This window comes from Pristiophorus japonicus, chromosome 17 (assembly GCF_044704955.1).
Source record: "Pristiophorus japonicus isolate sPriJap1 chromosome 17, sPriJap1.hap1, whole genome shotgun sequence".
In the NCBI taxonomy this organism is placed as follows: Eukaryota; Metazoa; Chordata; class Chondrichthyes; family Pristiophoridae; genus Pristiophorus; species Pristiophorus japonicus.
In genome coordinates, this window is record NC_091993.1 from 110,555,778 (window position 1) to 110,574,771 (window position 18,994).

General features: G+C 46.4%; 1 protein-coding gene across 1 annotated transcript in view; it reads right to left on the minus strand.

Annotated features, from left to right (window-relative positions):
- The window catches only part of LOC139227907 (acidic mammalian chitinase-like), a 62,655-nt gene that overhangs the window by 21,659 nt on the left and 22,002 nt on the right, over positions 1-18,994 (minus strand). The window contains exons 5-7 of the mRNA XM_070859049.1: positions 7,538-7,703; positions 5,189-5,313; positions 3,667-3,790 (exon numbers count right to left, since the gene is read on the minus strand). Of these exons, the coding sequence (XP_070715150.1) occupies positions 3,667-3,790; positions 5,189-5,313; positions 7,538-7,703 (415 nt within the window). The remainder of the gene's footprint in view (positions 1-3,666; positions 3,791-5,188; positions 5,314-7,537; positions 7,704-18,994) is intronic.

Consider the following 18,994-nt stretch of genomic DNA (forward strand, 5'->3'; position numbering starts at 1 on the left):
GCTTAACTCGAGTCGAAAGTTACCAAAATAGTTGAGGAGTCCCAGGAACGAACGCAGCTCCGTCACATTCTGTGGTCTGGTGCATTCTTGATGGCCTCTGTCTTTGAGTCCGTGGGTCTGATGCCATCTGCCGCAAACTTTCTCCCCAAAACTTCGACCTCTGGCGCCAGGAAAACACACTTGGAGCATTTCAGCCTGAGTCCCACTCTGTCTAGTCGACTTAGAACCTCTTCCAGGTTGTGCAGGTGCTCGGTGGTGTCACAATCGGTGATCAGGATATGGAACTGCTCAAGCGTTGTGATGAACGGGCCTTGCCTCGGCGCCAAGGTACCGATGCCTGGTTCAAATAGCGACGGAAACTTACTCAGCACTTGGGCGCACGAGGCATCATCCACTGAAGATACTGCTTTGATGTCGTCCCAGTTCCATCGAATCTTTCCCAGCCAGCTTCTGCCGAATAGCGTTGGGCCATCGCCTGGTACAATCCACAGTGATAAATCATGCACAGCTCCGTCAAACGATACCTTAACTGCCGCATTGCCAATGATTGGTATGAGCTCTTTGGTGTAGGTGCTCAGCTTTGTCTGAATTAGGTTCAGTTTGGGACTTTGTGCCTTGTTGCCCCACAGTTTCTCAAAAGCCTTCTGGCTCATAATTGACTGACTCGCCCCCATGTCCAACTCCATTGATACCGGAATACCGTTCAATTTGACCCCATACACTTCTTCCTCGGGTTGAGTTGCCTCTCTTGTTTTTTCTGCATGATCCACGCCGGATCGATCATCCCCTGCCGACTCTGCCACGTGGTGAGTCGCAGCACTCTTGCACATTCACTGGAGGTGCCCCATTGTTTCACAGCCTTTGCACACGTAGTGCTTGAATCGACAGTGGTGGCCTCGATGATTACCCCCGCAGCACCAACATGGTGCTAATGGATTTGCATTCACACCCGATGGCGGACTCTGAGTCATCCTAGGTTTTGCAGCTGCAGGCGTGTAGACCCTGCCAAAGGAAGTTCTGCCTGCTAACGATGTTATTTTATGCACAGTACTTGCCGGTGAGCTTCGATGCTGGGAAGATATCTGTCTGGTATTATCGCTCATGGATTTGAATGACAGGGCTATCGTGATGGCCTTGCTCAGGTCTAGGGATTCGGCGGACAGCAGCTTGCGAAGAATGACCTTATGGCCGATGCCAAGCACAAAAAAGTCCCGCAGCATTTCCCCCCAAAATCCAGCAAATTCGCAAGTTCCCTCAAGACGTCTCAGGTCGATGACATAACTCGCCACGTCCTGGCCCTCAGAGCGGTGGTGCATGTAGAAGCGATACCTGGCCATTAAGACGCGCTCCTTTCGGCTTGATGTGGTTCCGAACCAGCGTACACAACTCTGTATATGTCTTCTCCGCTGGTTTCCCCGGTGCTAGCAGATTCTTGATGAGGACGTATACACGGTGAGGTGAATCGCCCTGCGCTTGATCGCTTTATCGTCCCCATCCAGCTCGTTGGCCATGAAGTACTGGTCGAGACATTCAACGAAGGCTTCCCAATCATCACCCTCTACAAATCTCTCTAAAATACCAATGGCAGCCATGACCGCGTGAAAGTTCATAATCTATTACTCGTCGCCAATTGTTAAGTATGGAAGAACGCCACAAGACTGAGTACTGTGAGCTAAAACTGATACGACTTTAGTCTCTTTAATACAACTGCAGAGTGCCTAAGCAGCATGGCAGACAAGCTTTTATACTCCCTTGCATGAGGTGTGCAGGTGACCCTTGGGCCTCCAACAGTTGCGCCCTCTGGTGGTAATTCTTACACAGTTACAATGTTTATATACGTAACTCATAACACATAGCTCCTCGATACCTCCCCGCAATTACTTTAAATCTATGCCCCCTGCTTGTTGACCCCTCTGCCATGGGAAACAGGTCCTTCCTATCCACTCTATCCAAGGCCCTCATAATTTTATACACCTCAATTAGGTCTCCACTCAGCCTCCTCTGTTCCAAAGAAAACAGACTCAGCATCTCCAATCTTTCCTCATAGCCAAAATTCTCCAGTCCAGGCAACATTCTTGTAAATCTCCTCTGCACCCTTTCCGGTGCAATCACATCTTTCCTGTAATGTGGTGACCAAAACTGCATGCAGTACTCCAGCTGCGGCCTAACCAGTGTTTTATACAGTTCAAGCATAACGTCCTTGCTCTTGTAATGCAAGGGACTTTGTGTCATCTACAAACCAGCGCGTGCTTTTAACTGCCCAATCACTAGGTAAATGTAGACAGGTCCCAGGGTCAAACAGAGACCACCTGCCACTGCATTATGAGCTACTGGAATATATCAGCTTCAGTCGGTAGATGAATATATACATGTTATCGTCAGGTTTTGGCTATAAACCAACAGGCACATTTCTTTAATATTAAACAGGTAGACAAACAATACTTTGTGCACACCTTGTTCTGACGCTTGTTTGGAAAATCTTCAATCTTTCAATCTTGTCAAAAAAATGAAGATGCTTCTCCTGTGCTATCTCTTAACATAAAATTTATCTCTGAATAATGCAAGCTCACTTCACACTTCGCAAAATGTTACCTTCAGATCAGATCTAGTTCCATCTTTGCAAGCTCTAAATTCCCCAGGGTTGATTAAGATTTTGTTCATCCACTGCAAAATTGAGGGAGGTATCTGGGACAACAGCAATGGCTACCCGGCAAAGTTGTTTTGGCGGACTCGTCTCATTTTCTGGCTACACGTCATTAGCTTGTACCAGCACTCAATGTACTTCCCATTGCAGCTTGCCCGCTGGGAGGTGGGAAATCAGCTGTAGGTGGTTAAGGGCCTGCAGGAACTCAAAGGAGAGGTAAACCGGAGTCATGGCCAAACAGGAATGGTACATTGTGGAACTATAGGAAGATGTCTTGGGGCAAGATGAGTTCCAGTAGGCCCCCAAAGTTTTTGGGTTGGGTTGTGGAGATGCTGATGGAGCAGGTTGATGAGAGAAGGGAGGTCCTCTTCCCCTTGGATGGTCAGAAAGTGCTAAAGTGAGTTGGTGAACAGGCATGGCAAGAGGTGGCACATGTGAATGTGAGCAACGTTTACATCAAAACCTGGAAGCAGTGCAGTAAGTAATTTAATCTCTCATGCTTTCTGCACAGCCCTGCAGGACCTTACCTTCACCTTGCACAACCCCCTGCAAAAGTTTGCGACACCACTAAGAGCATTTCTCTGGCATGCTATGCAGGCGTTAGGCTCAACCATCTTCTCCAGCTTGGATAGAATGGGGGAGCGACTGGATAGGAGCTTCACTAGGGTTTCATGATCTCCTGGAATGTGCTCTTCCAGTAGGAGCTTTGAGCTGCAGCCCAGTAGCATGGCAGTTATGCAATGGGGTTTGCAAATGATGCCATCTCTCATGATAACAACAGTTTTATACTGTTGCGACCGCCTGAACAAATGCCCACCTTGGTGCCAGAAAGCAAACTGCGCTGGACTGCGAGAGCAGATAGCAAATTGTAGTCTCTCAAGCCCAATTTCCGATATGGTTGGCAAACATGAGCATGTCTAGATCCCTTAATTGAACCACAGCAATCTACATCCTCCCATGCAAGTAAAAATGTGGTTGTTGTCATTTTATGTACAAGCATAATGTTGGACTTGTACACCTACCATATTAAAATATGCAGATACACGGTGTTCGGCAGTGGTATTATACAAGGGGCTGTTGTGTCCAGTGAATGAATTCCAGGCACCATGAAAATCATATGTCATCACATTGATAAAATCCAGATATCTGTAGGAATGAAAATGCAGTCAACGAAATTATGAATAATCAATGGAAAATTGGATACATCTGGACTATATATAAAATTTAAGTATAAAACATTCCCAATCATTTCTCCTCGTTATTGTTATACATATTAATTTTACTTTCAAAGAACCATCAAGAGCCCTGTAGCAGTGGAAACTCTATTAACATGTGTAAAAAGGTTTTGCAGAAGTTATGACATTGGAGCGGAAGCAGCCCCAGGAAATTCCCAGCGGTAAACAACCACCATAATATCTCAATTTTCCAGTTTCTCTGGCATGAGCTTCTCGAGTGACTACATTTCAAAAGTACTTCACTGGCTACAAAACGCTTTGGGATGTCCTGATGTTGTGAAAGGTGCTATATTAATGCAAGTCTTTCTTTTTATCAGACCTGTAGATTTAGTATATTAAAACTCTAGCAAGCCATCACTGAATTATTACACCTTGATTTATTAGTTGCTCTCATAGAGAGAGAAACTCCACAGTTCCCCGATCGGAGGCAGTAACCAAATCGGGGCAGGACTTCCTGTGCCGTGAAATTGCTGTTACCGCCCCTCAAAGTGGAGTGCTATCGCGCGTGCTCCACTCCCTCTTGGGGTGGGTTCCGGGGCACATTGGTTCGCGCTACGCAGCTGCTCCACACAGCACTGATGTGCTTCAACACCTCTCCCCTGCGGTTAAAGGGATAGGGCCACTGTGCCTCCACTGGGCCACCAGGGCGGCGCGGTGCTGAGGCCACAGCATGGCACCAAAAACGGAGTGCCGGGCTGCACAATGGAGGCCAGGACCATGCAAGTTGGGCCGACCGGCGAGTCGGCAAAACTGCCAAGATGGCAGCGTGGGGGGGGGGGGGGGAATACCCACCTCTCCTTCAACTTCCGCCCCGTGAGCGAAAGTCGGCCAGGTTCGCAACCCGCGAGGCTGGCCCCGACACCTCTCGCTGCAGCCTTGCGGGTCCGCTGTGGCAGCGCCTTTGCTAACTCCCGTGCAATTCCAAAGGAGCCGGTAGCACTCCTCCCGCCAGCCACCCCCCCCCCCCCCCACTACTGGACGAAAACTGTTTTGCGCCCCATTAGCGCCCCCCGGAGGCACTAGCGGGCGTCACAAAACAGGGCAATTTCGATCCCCTCCTACTCTTTTCAACCTTGGTAGTGTCCTGCCCTGTGAGCCCTGCATCTTCCCCCAAGTTTCTCAATGACATAAAAACTTTGCCCAACCTGGATTCAAGTTAAGCCATTTAGAGGCTGAGGTGAGCTCCCATGTGTATAGATATATGTGTATAGGGTCAATCTAAGCATCACTGCCCACCAACATTTTTGCGCGACATACAATTGTGAATATTGCACAGGGAAAATTCTGTATTGAAAGAATTAATACTTACTGACCAATTTTATTCACCTCAAAACCAGCATCAATTTTATATTTACTTGCAGGGAAAGCAGCTGTAAATAGTATCTTGGGTTTTCCAGTTTGTTTTGATTCTGTATGTAAGGCTTTTTTCAATTCCTGGAAATAAAGATCACATTTTGGTGTGGAATAATCATCTCCATCATGGTTCTTTTATAGTGCTAACAGGTTTTATAATAAAGTAGCTTACATGGCTTTTCTGTAAGACAACAAGCGTGTCTACTGTTCATTCAGGCCACACTATCCAAGATTACTTTGTCTCATTTGAAGCGAATCCACTTGCACGTAGGAGCTGACTTTTGGGTTAGTACAAAAAAGCTTCTGGGGAAAATCTGAAGTATAATAGTCATGGCACCACCAACCATGTCATTGTGCAGCTGTGTATTTATGTCTTGTAAAATTATATGCGAGTGACCTTACTTGGATAAAATTATCGCTTTGAATAAAGTTTACAACACTTAAGATTGAAACCAAAGTTAAATAGAGTGATGCAACTATGTTTGCTTTACTTTTGCTAATGATGTAGCACTGCATATCTGATTCACGTTATAAAATTGAAAACTAGGATCCCTGCTGGCTTAGCGGGTAAAAAAAAAAAGCCCTGCTGTTATTACTCTGAGTTGCAGAGAATGCAGGCTTCCAGGTTTGATTTGTGACTTGTGCTGAGTAACTGTGTGGGTGCTACAATTGGCTTCTGCTATTTTGGGCAAGGTAAATGAAAGAAAGACAGCTAAGGGGCTGGATTTTTGGCTTTGCCGTTTTCGGGGCGAAACAGAGGCAGGGCGGGAAATTTACTGCTCAATTAACGTTAGCGATTAATTGCTTAACATTCGTCATTTGGGGTCTGCGCCAGGAGCCCAGTTGTACTATTTTTCGGGACGCAAAAACGGAATCCTTGCCAACTTTAGTGCGAGGCCGGGAGCGCTCCGAGAGGTCTGGGGAGGGGAAAAACAAATTCAAAAAAACATTGCCAACACCCTTACCTCACAAATCGCCGCAGTTTTTTGCAGTTTATCCACTTCACCGCCGCTGGCAGGGCTGAACTGCTATGTTTTCCCCGGCGGTTATCGCGGGGCGTGTTTCGGGGCATATGGGTCAGGTGAGACTCGAAACTCGTAGCGGTGTGGCAAGGTGAGCTGTTGCACACCCGGCGGTGCTTCTAAACGCCATCGCAAAAACCGACCCGAGGATCACAACCGGGCATAAAACAGCTAACCGTCACATTTTTCCGCCGCGGAGGGTCAAAACCCGACGAAAACTGGGTGGCAAACGACCCGAAAATCCAGCCTATGGTTCCTCTTCCTGACCGGTTTGCAATAACGCCTTCTGGAAAGTGAATGTGTGTGTGTGGTGCTTGTTGAGAATGGAACAGTGCTGGGCTGTATTGCTTTCCGTGGTGGATACTACTGCTGGCATTGATTGACAAGCCTTGCAAATAAAGCTTGGCCACTTGGATAAAGTGATCATCATCATAGGCAGTCCCTCGAAATCGAGGAAGACTTGCTTCCACTCTTAAGATGAGTTCTTAGGTGACTGAACAGTCCAATATGAGAACCACAGTCCCTGTCACAGGTGGGCCAGACAGTTGTTGAGGGAAAGGGCGGGTGGGACAGGTTTGCCACCCTCTCTTTCTGCTGCCTGCGCTTGGTTTCTGCATGCTCTCGGCGATGAGACTTGATTTGCTCAGCGGCCTCCCGGATGCACTTCCTCCACTTTGGGCGGGCTTTGGCCAGGGATTCCCAGGTGTCGGTGAGGATGTTGCATTTTATCAAGGAGGCTTTGAGGGTGTCCTTGAAATGTTTCCTCTGCCCACCTTTGGCTCATTTGCCGTGAAGGAGTTCCGAGTAGAGCGCTTGCTTTGGGAGTCTTGTGTCAGGCATGCGAACGATGTGGTCTGCCCAGCGGAGCTGATCGAATGTGGTCAGTGCTTCAATGCTGGGGTGTTGGCCTGGTCGAGGACGCTAACGTTGGTGCGTCTGTCCTCCCAGGGGATTTGCAGGATCAAACGGAGACATCGTTGGTGGTATTTCTCCAGCGACTTGAGGTGTCTACTGTATATGGTCCATGTCTCTGAGCCATACAGGATGGTGGGTATTACTAGAGCCCTGTAGGCCACGAGCTTGGTGGCAGATTTGAGGGCCTGATCTTCGAACACTCTTTACCTCAGGCGGCTGAAGGCATTGATTGACAAGGCTTCCAAATAAAGCTTGGCCACTTGGATAAAGTGATGACAGGCCGCTGGCCCCATGGAACCATATCTCCGCAAGAATTGGTGCATCAGGAAGGTAAAGGGAGAAAAAAAAATGAAATCTGCTTTACTCACCTTAGCCAAAATGGTTAACCTGCTTTTGTCCTCAGGCGGATTGCGCTTCGAACCTGGATCGTCCCAGATTAAGTTGAAACCATCAAAGCCATACTTCCTGATAAATTTAACCACAGAATTGATGAATGTTGCACGGTTTTTCTTAGAAGCAACCGTGCTAAGGAACCTGAAAGGGTGGGAAGAAATGATTAAATATTTTCATAATGTTTTATCTGGTTCAAACATTTATTTAAAAATAATAGTTTTTGTTAACATTTATCACAACACCAATCTTAAACCAACACTGCATGTGGAACAATGAGAATTCTTTCAAAATCCATTGCAGATTTTACAAGTTATCAGCTAGCTTAGTTGTAATGTATTTGCTTCATGGATTCTTTGCTGAAGAATTCATAGCAACACATTGCTATTAAGAACTAATTAGTTTATTAGCAAAAGGTTTAACAATCACACTATAGATTACCAGTTCGTCCACCAGGCTCACAACTGCATACCTCATCATGGATCCCCCGAACCCAACTGACTGGGGTTTTATTGAGGCTTGTGAACATCATGTGACTTGCTAAGCCACTCCCAACTCAACAGCTCTACACTATTTTTGGTGAGAACTTTAAATCAAGTACCCTCTTTTTGTAAGGGCACTAGAACCCACAAATGTCCAAACTAACATGGGAACTTTACCAAATTAAATTAAAATTCTGTTCCCGGGGGTGATGATGCACTCCAGCCTCTCTGGTGCCCACCTCTCGCAGAAGACCACGAGCGTATCGGTGAACACCGCGTGCTCCATCTCCAGGGACACCATGGCTCGAATGTAAACGCAGAAGGGAGGCAGGTAATCGGGCTGAACGACCCCCTCGACCGCCCGCTGCCTGGACCAGATAATGGTCCCCTTGGCCGTGTCCAGGAGCAGTCCTACGAGGAGGCCTTCTGACCTGCCCACTCCCCTCAGCACAGGGTGCCCAAAGATCAGGAGCGTGGGACTGAAGTGCAGCCAAAATTTAAGGAGCATCCCCCTTAAATAACTGAATAGAGGCTGCAACCTCACACATTGTATATAAACATGGAACACGGACTTTTCCAGGCCGCAGACATCACAGGCGGCCTGGGAGTCCGTGAACCAACTTAAAAACCTATTGCACGGAACTGCCCCGTGCAAAAAGTATTCATGTCCTTTCGACTGCAGCAACTCCAGACATCGTAGCTGACCAGCAAGGGAATTGAACCCGCAATCGTGGTCTTACTCTCTGTATGCTCTAATCATCTGAGTTAACCGAGCATCGGGTCAACAGCTTTACAAACCTTTTGATAGGACAAAATTAAACATTTAAGTCAAGTGCCCCACGATCTGGGGGACACGCTAAACACTTTTCACATGCCCTTTGTTTTTTTGGGGGTTTTTTTTGTGGTGATTTTTGTGTTTTTTTGGGGGGGTTTTTTGGGGCGTAAAACCAGAGATATATATACAAGTGCCCCCTATAAAAGGGGAGGGGGACACTAAAAACCCGGCAATTAAAACAAATTAAACCTTAAAACATATAAAGTCAAATTAAAATTTGGTTGCCGGGGGTGATGATGCACTCCAGTCCCTCCGGCGCCCATCTCCCGCGGAAGGCCGCGAGCGTACCGGTGGACACCGCGTGCTCCATCTCCAAGGATGTAGGCGCGGAAGAGAGGCAGGCAGTCAGGCTGAACGACCCCCTCAACCGCTCGCTGCCTGGACCGGCTGATGGCACCCTTGGCCGTGCCCAGGAGCAGTCCTACGAGGAGGCCCTCGGACCTGCCCGTTCCCCTCCACACAGGGTGCCCAAAGATCAGGAGCGTGGGACTGAAGTGCAACCAGAATTTAAGAAGCATCCCCCTTAATTAATTGAATGGAGGCTGCAACCTCACACATTGTATATAAACATGGAACACGGACTTTTCCAGGCCGCAGACATCACAGGCGGCCTGGGAGTCCGTGAACCGACTTAAAAACCTATTGCACGGAACTGCCCCGTGCAAAAAGTATTCATGTCCTTTCGACTGCAGCAACTCCAGACATCGTAGCTGACCAGCAAGGGAATTGAACCCGCAATCGTGGTCTTACTCGCTGTATGCTCTAATCATCTGAGCTAACCGAGCATCGGGTCAACAGCTTTACAAATCTTTGAGCATATTCACAGGTGCCTACATTACAGCAGTTAACACTGTTTTATTTGATACAGTACCTATACATAACAGTTAAGCTGGTTTAAACAAAACATAAGGGAGGGAAGAAATCACACCTTGTAGCACCCATTTTATGGACATAAAACAGGTGCCAATTTTGATGACCAACATCCTGCGGCCTACTGATGCCTGATCAACGTCTGACCTGATATTGGGTTGGGCATTTTTCGGGCATCTCGGGCGGCCACCTAAAACAGCCCTTGTATATGCTAACGAGGGGCCAAATGTGTTTTTTAGGATCCCTTGGGAAAATTGGGCTGCCTTAAGCAGATTAGATGTCAGGCTTGCTCTTTTCAGGCTTTCCAAGTGTGGATGCGGCCTAGCAAATGGCCACCACCAAAAAGGAAAGTTTGTTATTTTTTTCTAAAGGCAAGAGCTCTTTCCGGCTCCGCAACACCCCCGGGGTCCGCGACCAGCGACCTGTGGAGGCACGACAGGTGCCGGCAGCTTGCCCAAATAATGTTAATCAGACGGCCTTAGGCCCAATTTTGGTCCGGCCCTAGGCCTTCTCATTAGGGCGTCCGTTCATTGTCCATTTCTTGGGGTAAATTGCCATTCATCACCTTATCGTGGTTGATTGCATCGACATCATGGCCCTGACAGAAACATTGCTGAGGGATAATGACACATTACCTTTAATCGAAGCCTCCCCTCCCGGCTATACCTTCCACCACTTGCCCCACCCAGACTGCCGTGGTGGCAGTGTGGCTCTCATCACCAAATCACACCTTGGTCTGTCCACCGACTCCTCCAGCACCTTCTCCTCTTTTGAACATCTCGTCTTATTCCACCCCTCTCACCTCTCATTTAAAATTCTCGTTCTCTACCGCCCACCCAAGTATGACAAAACTTTTATCACGGAGATATCCTCGCTGCTTTCCTTCCTCAGCCTATGCAACGAGCTACTTCTCATCCTCGGTGATTTCAACCTCCATCTCAATTTATCATGCTCTCTCTTCTCTGAGTTCACTACCCTCTTGTCCTCTCTTAATCTCTCGCTCCATGTAAATTCCTCAACCCATATTCACAGCCATCCCCTTGACCTTGCCGCCTCTCGTGGCCTCAGTATTCCAACCGTGTCAATTACAGACAAGGCCATCTCTGACCATTTCCTTGTATCGTTCTTGACACACATCCCCCTTCCCCAATCCAAATCTACTTCCTTCTGCATCCACCCCTGGAAAAAACTCTCCAAACTCTCTTACAACTGCACTTATCAACTCAAAACTGTCCAACCTTTGGTCCTCCTTTCACAATGACATTTCATCAGCTACCGATCTGCTCAACCACACCCTCACCACCAGCTTTGATGCCCTACTCCCTATTAAAACAATTACTCTCTCTCACTCTGGCCGTTCCCCCTGGTATGGCCCTCATCTTCGCTCCCTCAATTCCAAAAGGCGCAGACTTGAACGGATGTGGCGGACAACTGGTTTAGCCATTCACCGTCAGATCTGGCTCAAACACATAAAGCATTAGCGGGTCACAACTGCTTACTCTTCCAGGATCATTCTGGAATGCAAAGGTAACCCCCGGCTACTATTCTCTACTGCTAACCGTCTTCTTAAAGCCCTCTCCCCTGTTTCCACCAAACTCACCTCTAACAACAAGTGTGAGGAGCTCATGAACTTCTTTGTCTCAAAGATTGAGACCATCTGATCAGCTGCCTCTGCCACTTCCCTTCCTTCCCCTAGCCCACCGGGTCAAACTTCATCTGAGGCTCCCACCTGCCTTAGCCCTAAACTCATATCTTTAATTTCTCTTTGATCTCCCCTCTTGACCTCTCCAAGCTCATCTTGTCCATGAGACCCACTTCCTGCTCCCTTGACCCTATCAGCCCCAGCATTGAAGCACTGACCACACTCGACCGGCTCCGTTGGACGGGCCACATTGTCCGCATGCCCGACATGAGACTCCCTAAGCAAACGCTCCACTCGAACTCCTACACGGCAAGCGAGCCCCAAGTGGACAGAGGAAACGCTTCAAGGACACCCTCAAAGCCTCTTTGATAAACTGTAATATCCCCACCGGCACCTGGGAATCCCTGGCTCAAGACCGCCCAAAGTGGAGGAAGAGCATCCGGGAGGGCGCTGAGCATCTAGAGTCTCGTCGCCGAGAGCATGCAGAAACCAAGCGCAGGCAGCGGAAGGAGCGTGCGGCAAATCAGGCTCCCCACCCACCCTTTCCTTCAACCACTGTCTGCCCCACCTGTTACAGAGACTGTGATTCCCATATTGGACTGTACAGCCACCTGAGAATTCACTTTTAGAGTGGAAGCAAGTCTTCCTCGATTTCGCGGGACTGCCGATGATGATGATGATGACACTAAACCGCTGACCACCCAACTTCCATTTTTGGCTTCTATGTTAGCCGACATTCTTATTAGTTCTCCTCAGATACTGTCCCGCTCTTCAAATCTACGGTCATCACCTCTCTCCTCAAAAACCAACCCATGACCCCACTGTGTTTGCTAGCTACTGCCCCATCTCCAACCTCCCTTTCCTCTCCAAAATTCTTGAACGGGTTGTCGCTTCCCAAATCCGTGACCATCTTTCCCTGAATTCAATGTTTGAATCCCTTCAATCTGCCACAGTACCGAAACGGCTCTCATTAAAGTCACAAATGACATCCTTTGTGACTGTAGCAAAGGTAAACTATCCCTTCTCATCCTCCTGGACCTATCTGCAGACACAGTTGACCACTCCATCCTCCTCCAACGCATCTCCACCGTCGTCCAGCTGGGTGTGACTGCACGCGCCTGGTTCCATTCTTATCTATCTAATCATAGCCAGTAAATCTCCTGCAACAATTTCTCTTTCCACTCCCACATCATTACCTCTGGTGTCCCCCAAGGATCTATCCTTGGCCCCCTCCTATTTCTCATCGAGATGCTCCCCCTTGGTGATATCATCCAAAAACATGGAGTCAGTTTCCACATATATGCTGACAACACCCAGCTCTACCTCTCCACCACTTCTCTCGACCCCTCCATGGTCTCTAAATTGTCAGACTGCTTGTGTGATATCCAGTATTGGATGAGCAGAAACGTTCTCCAATTAAATAGTAAGAAGACTGAAGCCATTGTCTTTGGTCCCCGCCACAAACTGCGTTCCTTAACCACTAAACCATCCCCCTCCCTAGCATCGATCTAAGGCTAAACCAGACTGTTCGCAACCTAGGCGTCATATTTGACCCTGAAATGAGTTTCCGGCCACATATCCACGGCATAACTAAAACCGTCTTTTTCCACCTCTGTAACATTGCCCGCCCCTGCCCCGCCTCAGCTGTTCTGCTGCTGAAACCCTCATCCATGCCTTTGTTACCTCTAGACTTGACTACTCCAACTCATTCATCGCTGGCCTCCCACATTCTACACTACGTAAACTTGAGATCATCTAAAACTTGGCAGCCTGTGTCCTAACTCACACCAAGTCACGATCACCCATCACCCCTGTGCCTGCTGATCTACATTTGCTCCCGTTAAACAATGTCTCAATTTCAAATTCTCACCCTTGTTTATAAATCCCTCCATGGCCTTGCCCCTCCCTATCTCTGTAATCTTTTTCAGCCTGATAACTCCACGAGATGTCTGCGCTCCTCTAATTCTGGCCTCTTGAGCATCCCTGATTATAACTGCTCAACTATCGGTGGCCGTGCCTTCAGCTATTTGGGCCCTAAGCTCTGGAACTCCCTCCCTAAACCTCTCTGCCTCTCTACCTCTTTTTCCTCCTTTAAGACGCTCCTTAAAACCTACCTCTTTAACCAAGTTTTTGGTCACCTGCCATAATTTCTTCTTATGTGGCTCGATGTCAAATTTATCTGTTTTGTTTTGTCTCTCATCTCATAGGCAGTCCCTCGGAATCGAGGAAGACTTGCTTCCACTCCCAAAGTGAGTTCTTTGGTGGCTGAACAGTTCAATACGAGAGCCAGAGATCCTGTAACAGGTGGGACAGACATTCGTCGAGGGAAAGGGTGGGTGGGGCTGGTTTGCCGCGCGCTCCTTCCGCTGCCTGCGCTTGACCTCTTCACGCTCTTTGCGTTGAGATTCGAAGAGCTCAATGCCCTCCCGGATGCTCTTTCTCCACCTCGGGCGGTCTTCGGCCAGGGTCTCCCAGGTGTCAGTGGTGATGTCGCACTTTACCAGGGAGGCTTTGAGGGTGTCCTTGTAATACTTCTGCTGCCCACCTTTGGCTCGTTTATCATGAAGGAGCTCCGCATAAAGCATTTGCTTAGGGAGTCTCGTATCTGGCATGCGAACTATGTGGCCTGCCCAGCGAAATTGATTGAGTGTGGTCAGTGCTTCAAGCTCCTTGGGACGGTTTACTACGTTAAAGGCAGTACATAAATAAAAGTTGTTGTTGTTTTTGTAACTTCACCAAAATTGCACCCCACGATTTCTATTCTGATCCAAAAATTCTCATTCCATAAATTTTCATAATGGTGCCAGCTAATTAACTCAGTAGACAATGTATTTATAAGAATTGTTGTCCTTTTCTTAGTTGAGAAATACATCTTGATATTACTTGCTGAATGCAAATTGACAACCATACTTTGCTACATAATAAGCCACTGCTCTTTAAAAAAATTCATTGTTTTTTTAATGCCTATAAACATTTCTGAGGCCTGAAAAGACATTACATAAATTCAAGTATTTCTTTACGTGATCCTTTTTCCGCTACTTCATATAGGGACTCGGTCTACTGATATAATGGGGTAAATGTTCCTCTTCGCCATCTGGAGTCAATGGAAGTTAAATCGGGCGGGTTCTACAATGGGAGGATGTTCTGCACCACCAAAATGGCGAAGACAAAAATTTACCCTAATGATAATCTCATCACAGACCTGATTAAGTTTCTTGAATAACTGGCAATTTGACAATTTCCGAGTGTATATTTCAGATGTCAACAAAACTACCGAGATCCATTGATTGTTGATCACCCTGTCAAACAATGTGATTTAGTTGCACTTCCCTTTCAAACACAAGGATGAAATAGCATGCAGAATTCACCAACCCGCTTTTTTTGGCTGTATTCTTGGAGATGACACCCTGAAGCTGGGTAAGTGAAGAGAAGTATTTCCCTAGTATCTTTAGTTACTTTGAGGATTGGACTTCCATATCAAATACCCAGGTTTCCAGAAATTTACAGATGGCTTACAGGAGTTATGAATATATGATAGTCACCAATAAATTCAAAAGGGAATTCAGGAGAAACTTCTTCAACCAAAGAATGGTAAGAATGTGGAACTTGCTGCAAGGAGTAGCTGAGGTGATTAATGTAGATGCATTTAAGGGCAAACTAGATAAGCATATGATGGAGAAAGGAATATAAATATATGCTGATGGGGTTAGATGAAAAGGGGTGGGAGGAGGCTCGTGTGGAGTATAAATGCCGGCATGGACCAGTTGGGCCGAAAGGCCTGTTTCTGTGCTGTACATTCTATGTAAGCATACAAAAATGTTTGGTGGTTGATAAGTTCCCTGCAAATTGTATCCTTCTGCAGAAAAGATAGTATTAACATTGTTTTTAAATTGTTCTTGTGATATGAGCAGTGCTGATAACATAGAAACACAGAAACATCGAAAATAGATGCAGGAGTAGGCCATTCGGCCCTTCGAGCTTGCACCACCATTCAATATGATCATGGCCGATCATTCAACTTCAGTACCCCATTCCTGCTTTCTCTCCATACCCCTTGATCCCTTTAGCCATAAGAGTCACATTTAACTCCCTTTTGAATATATCTAACGAACTGGCCTCAACAACTTTTTTTGGTAGAGAATTCCACAGGTTCATAATTCTCTGAGTGAAGAAGTTTCTCCTCATCTCGGTCCTAAATGGCTTACCCCTTAGCCTTAGACTGTGACCCCTGGTTCTGGACTTCCCCAACATCGGGAACACTCTTCCTGCATCTAACCTGTCCAATCCCGTCAGAATTTTATATGGCCACCTTCATTGCCAAACCTAGTTGCTTTGAGAAGGTATTGGTGGGCCTTCTTCCTGAACTGCTGTAGCCCTTGCATTATAGTGCTCCCGTGATCTCAGAATTTCCAGCATCTTAACCCAGCGATAATGAAGGAATGATGATAAATGCCTGGCCAGGATGGTGTGGCACTTGGAGAGGAAGTTGGAGCTGATGGTCTTCCTATGACATTTCTGCTTTCGCCTTCCTTAGAAGTGGACACCTTGAGAAAGGGAGGTGCTGTTAAAGCAAGCTTGATGAGTTGCTGCAGTGCACGCTGTAGATTATGGTATACTGCAGCCGCAGTGTGGATATTGTGTCAAGTGGCAGGGCATCAATCTAGTGAACTCTCTGTCCTGGATAGAGTCGAGCTTTTTGGTGCTGTTACACTACACCCATTTGTCACACTCCTGACTGGAGCTAGTAGATAGTGGAAAAGCTTTGAGGGGGTGAGATGGTGCGGGAGGGGGTGAGCCACACATCACAGAGTACCCAGCCGCTGACAGTATTGATATGGCTGGTCCAGTTTTTGATCTTAGTAACCCCCAAGATGTCGATGGTGGGGAGCTTGAGATGATGATGCTGTTGAAGGTCAGGGGTTGGTGGCTGGGCTTTTTTTGTTGGAGATGATCATTGCCTGGTACTTATATGATATGAATGTTGTCTAAATAAAAGTTGTTGTTGTTGTTGTCGTCAATTATCAGTCCAAGTCCCGATGTAGCCTGCCATGGAGTGCTTCAAATGAATGGAGCTGAATACTGTGGAATTGTCACTAAACCGTCAGACAGCTGACCTCATGATAGAGGGAAGGTCATTGATGAATCAGGTGAAGATGATCGGGCCAAGGACACTTCCTTAAGAAACTCCGGCAGCGATGTCCTGGAGCTGTGTTGATTGGACTCTGGACAGTCCTAATCAGCTTCCCTTGCATCAGATATGAATCTTGCTGTTTCTGAGTTTTCCTTTTGATCCTCAGTGACTTCAGTTTTGCTAGTGTTCTTGGTTCCATATTCATCCGAATGTCGTCTTGATGTAAAAGACAGATATTCACACCTCTCATCCAGCATTTAGCTCTTGATTCCATGTCTGTATTAAAGCTGTGCTTAGGTCTGGAGCATCGGGTGAGCAGGCCATTGGTAAGCAGGCATCACTAATGATGACTCTTCCATCACTTTGCTGATGATTAACTAAAGGCTAATACAGGTGATAATTGGTCGGATTAGATTTATCCTGTTTTTCATGGATCAGACATACCTTGACATTCTTCTACATTATTGAGTAGATGCCAGTCTCATAGCTGTACTGGAACTGCTTGGATTGGTGTGCAGGTCTTCAGCTGGTGTGTTCTAAGATCCCATTGCCATCGCTGTGTCCAGTGCACTCAGCTGCTTCTTAATATCACGGAAATAGCTGGACACTCGCATTTGTGATATCGGAGACTTGAGGATCAGGCTGAGTAGGAATGGGCACTCAGCACTTTTAGCTGAAGATGCTTGCAAACACTTGAGTTAATCTCTTGCTCTCGTGCTGGGCCCCACCAAAGGATGGGGATGTTTATGGAGCCTCCTCTCTTTAGTTTCCTGATAGTCCACTACCATTCTAAACTGGATGTGGTCAGGCTCGAGAGGATCAGCTGGTTGTGGGACAGCTTAGCTCTGTGTATAGCCTGCTGCTTTTGGTAGCTTTGTGTTATAGCTCCATTAGGTTGGTACCTCATTCTAAGGTATGCTGCTCCTGGCATACCATTCTATACTTCGCATTGAGCCAGGGTTGGTGTCTCAGCTTGAGGAGCAAGGGATGTGCTGGGCCATAAGGTCACTAATTGTGGTAGTATACAATGCTACAATTTTACACCTATTACATCTTAACCAGGAATTTCTTCGGGGGTTCTCCTGATTGGCTGCTGTAACTTTGGCGGAAACCGCAAGGAAACTCCTGACAGTTATATCTAACATGCATAGGGAACAAGAAGGCAACTCATTGTCCATGTACTGTTCCACTGTTGGTAAACAGGCCAGAGGTGTAACCACGCTGATACAAGGTTGGGGTTCAAGAGACCCATATTCCTACTTTCAAGCCTGTAAGATACCCTAGTCATGTACACCTATATACGTAGGGTTAGGATTTGGCTTAATCTCATCTGATTAAAGTTTTTGCATTATTTTTAGTTATAAATGGCTTGTGGATTTGTACTGTAGCTAGAAATAATGAAATGGTTAAAGTTGTTAATTTCCAGGATGCGTTCGGGTTTAACATGTCAGGGTACAATTTAGCTGAATATGCTATTTAGCTTCTGTTGAAAGTGCAGGATGTGAGATTGGTGCATGTTGACTTTTTTTGTTGCCTCTTTGTGAAACAAGATAGCCAAGACAGTCTTGAGATAAGAAAAAGGGACAATGAGCTCAGAATGATTAGTTACGTGTTTAGATGATAAACAGATTGACCATCTGGAAGTTTGTCGGAACTCTCTAATTTCTGGGGGGCTTGTTCACAATAACACTTGTCATGCCATATTGAATCAGCAAGGATAGTGTGCATGACTAAAGGCCTATAAAGAGCTTGAGCTATCCGTAACAATTCAGAATCGAAAGGATCGACAAAAGTTGTGTCTCTACTCAGATGAAAAACGAGTAATATAGTTTATTTCTCTGTATGTCTATTGCTTAGAGATATTGCATGTTTCAAAGACTGCAAATCATAAACTTGGTTGTCAAATTTGAATTTTCTTACAAGCCAAATACATTTATTGTTCTAATATCTTTCTTTGTCAAGGATTATCACATTTCAGCATTTATTTTTTACCACTTTTCCACAGAAACGATTTGGAAAAAGAAAATGCATCCTCTTTAATGTTTGATTATTAAAAGCAAAGGGTATTCTCACAAGTTTAAAAAAAAGGTTACATGGTAGTTAAGATAATTATTGCTTTTCCCAATGACTTAAACAATAAGCAATTCTGTTGTAAGGTCTTTGACCCCTTTCTGGCTATGACTATTGAGAGATAAAACAGACAGGCACAGATACTGATAGCCGGGATTTTGATACTGGAAGTTGTTGGGGCAGAGTGGCAGTTGAGAGTGGGTGGAAGCCAAAGTATGAAGACTCACTGATGTGGGGGAGCACAGCGCATTTATTATTTTGTGTTATTACGCAAAGGCAAGTTGCCTTGATCAAAATAAGTGAATCTCTTTATAACTGCTGCTCTGTTTGTTTATTCACTGTGAAATAACGCAGCTTAATGATTCATAACAAGTCTCATTACAAGTGTTTGCTCAGTCTGCCTTT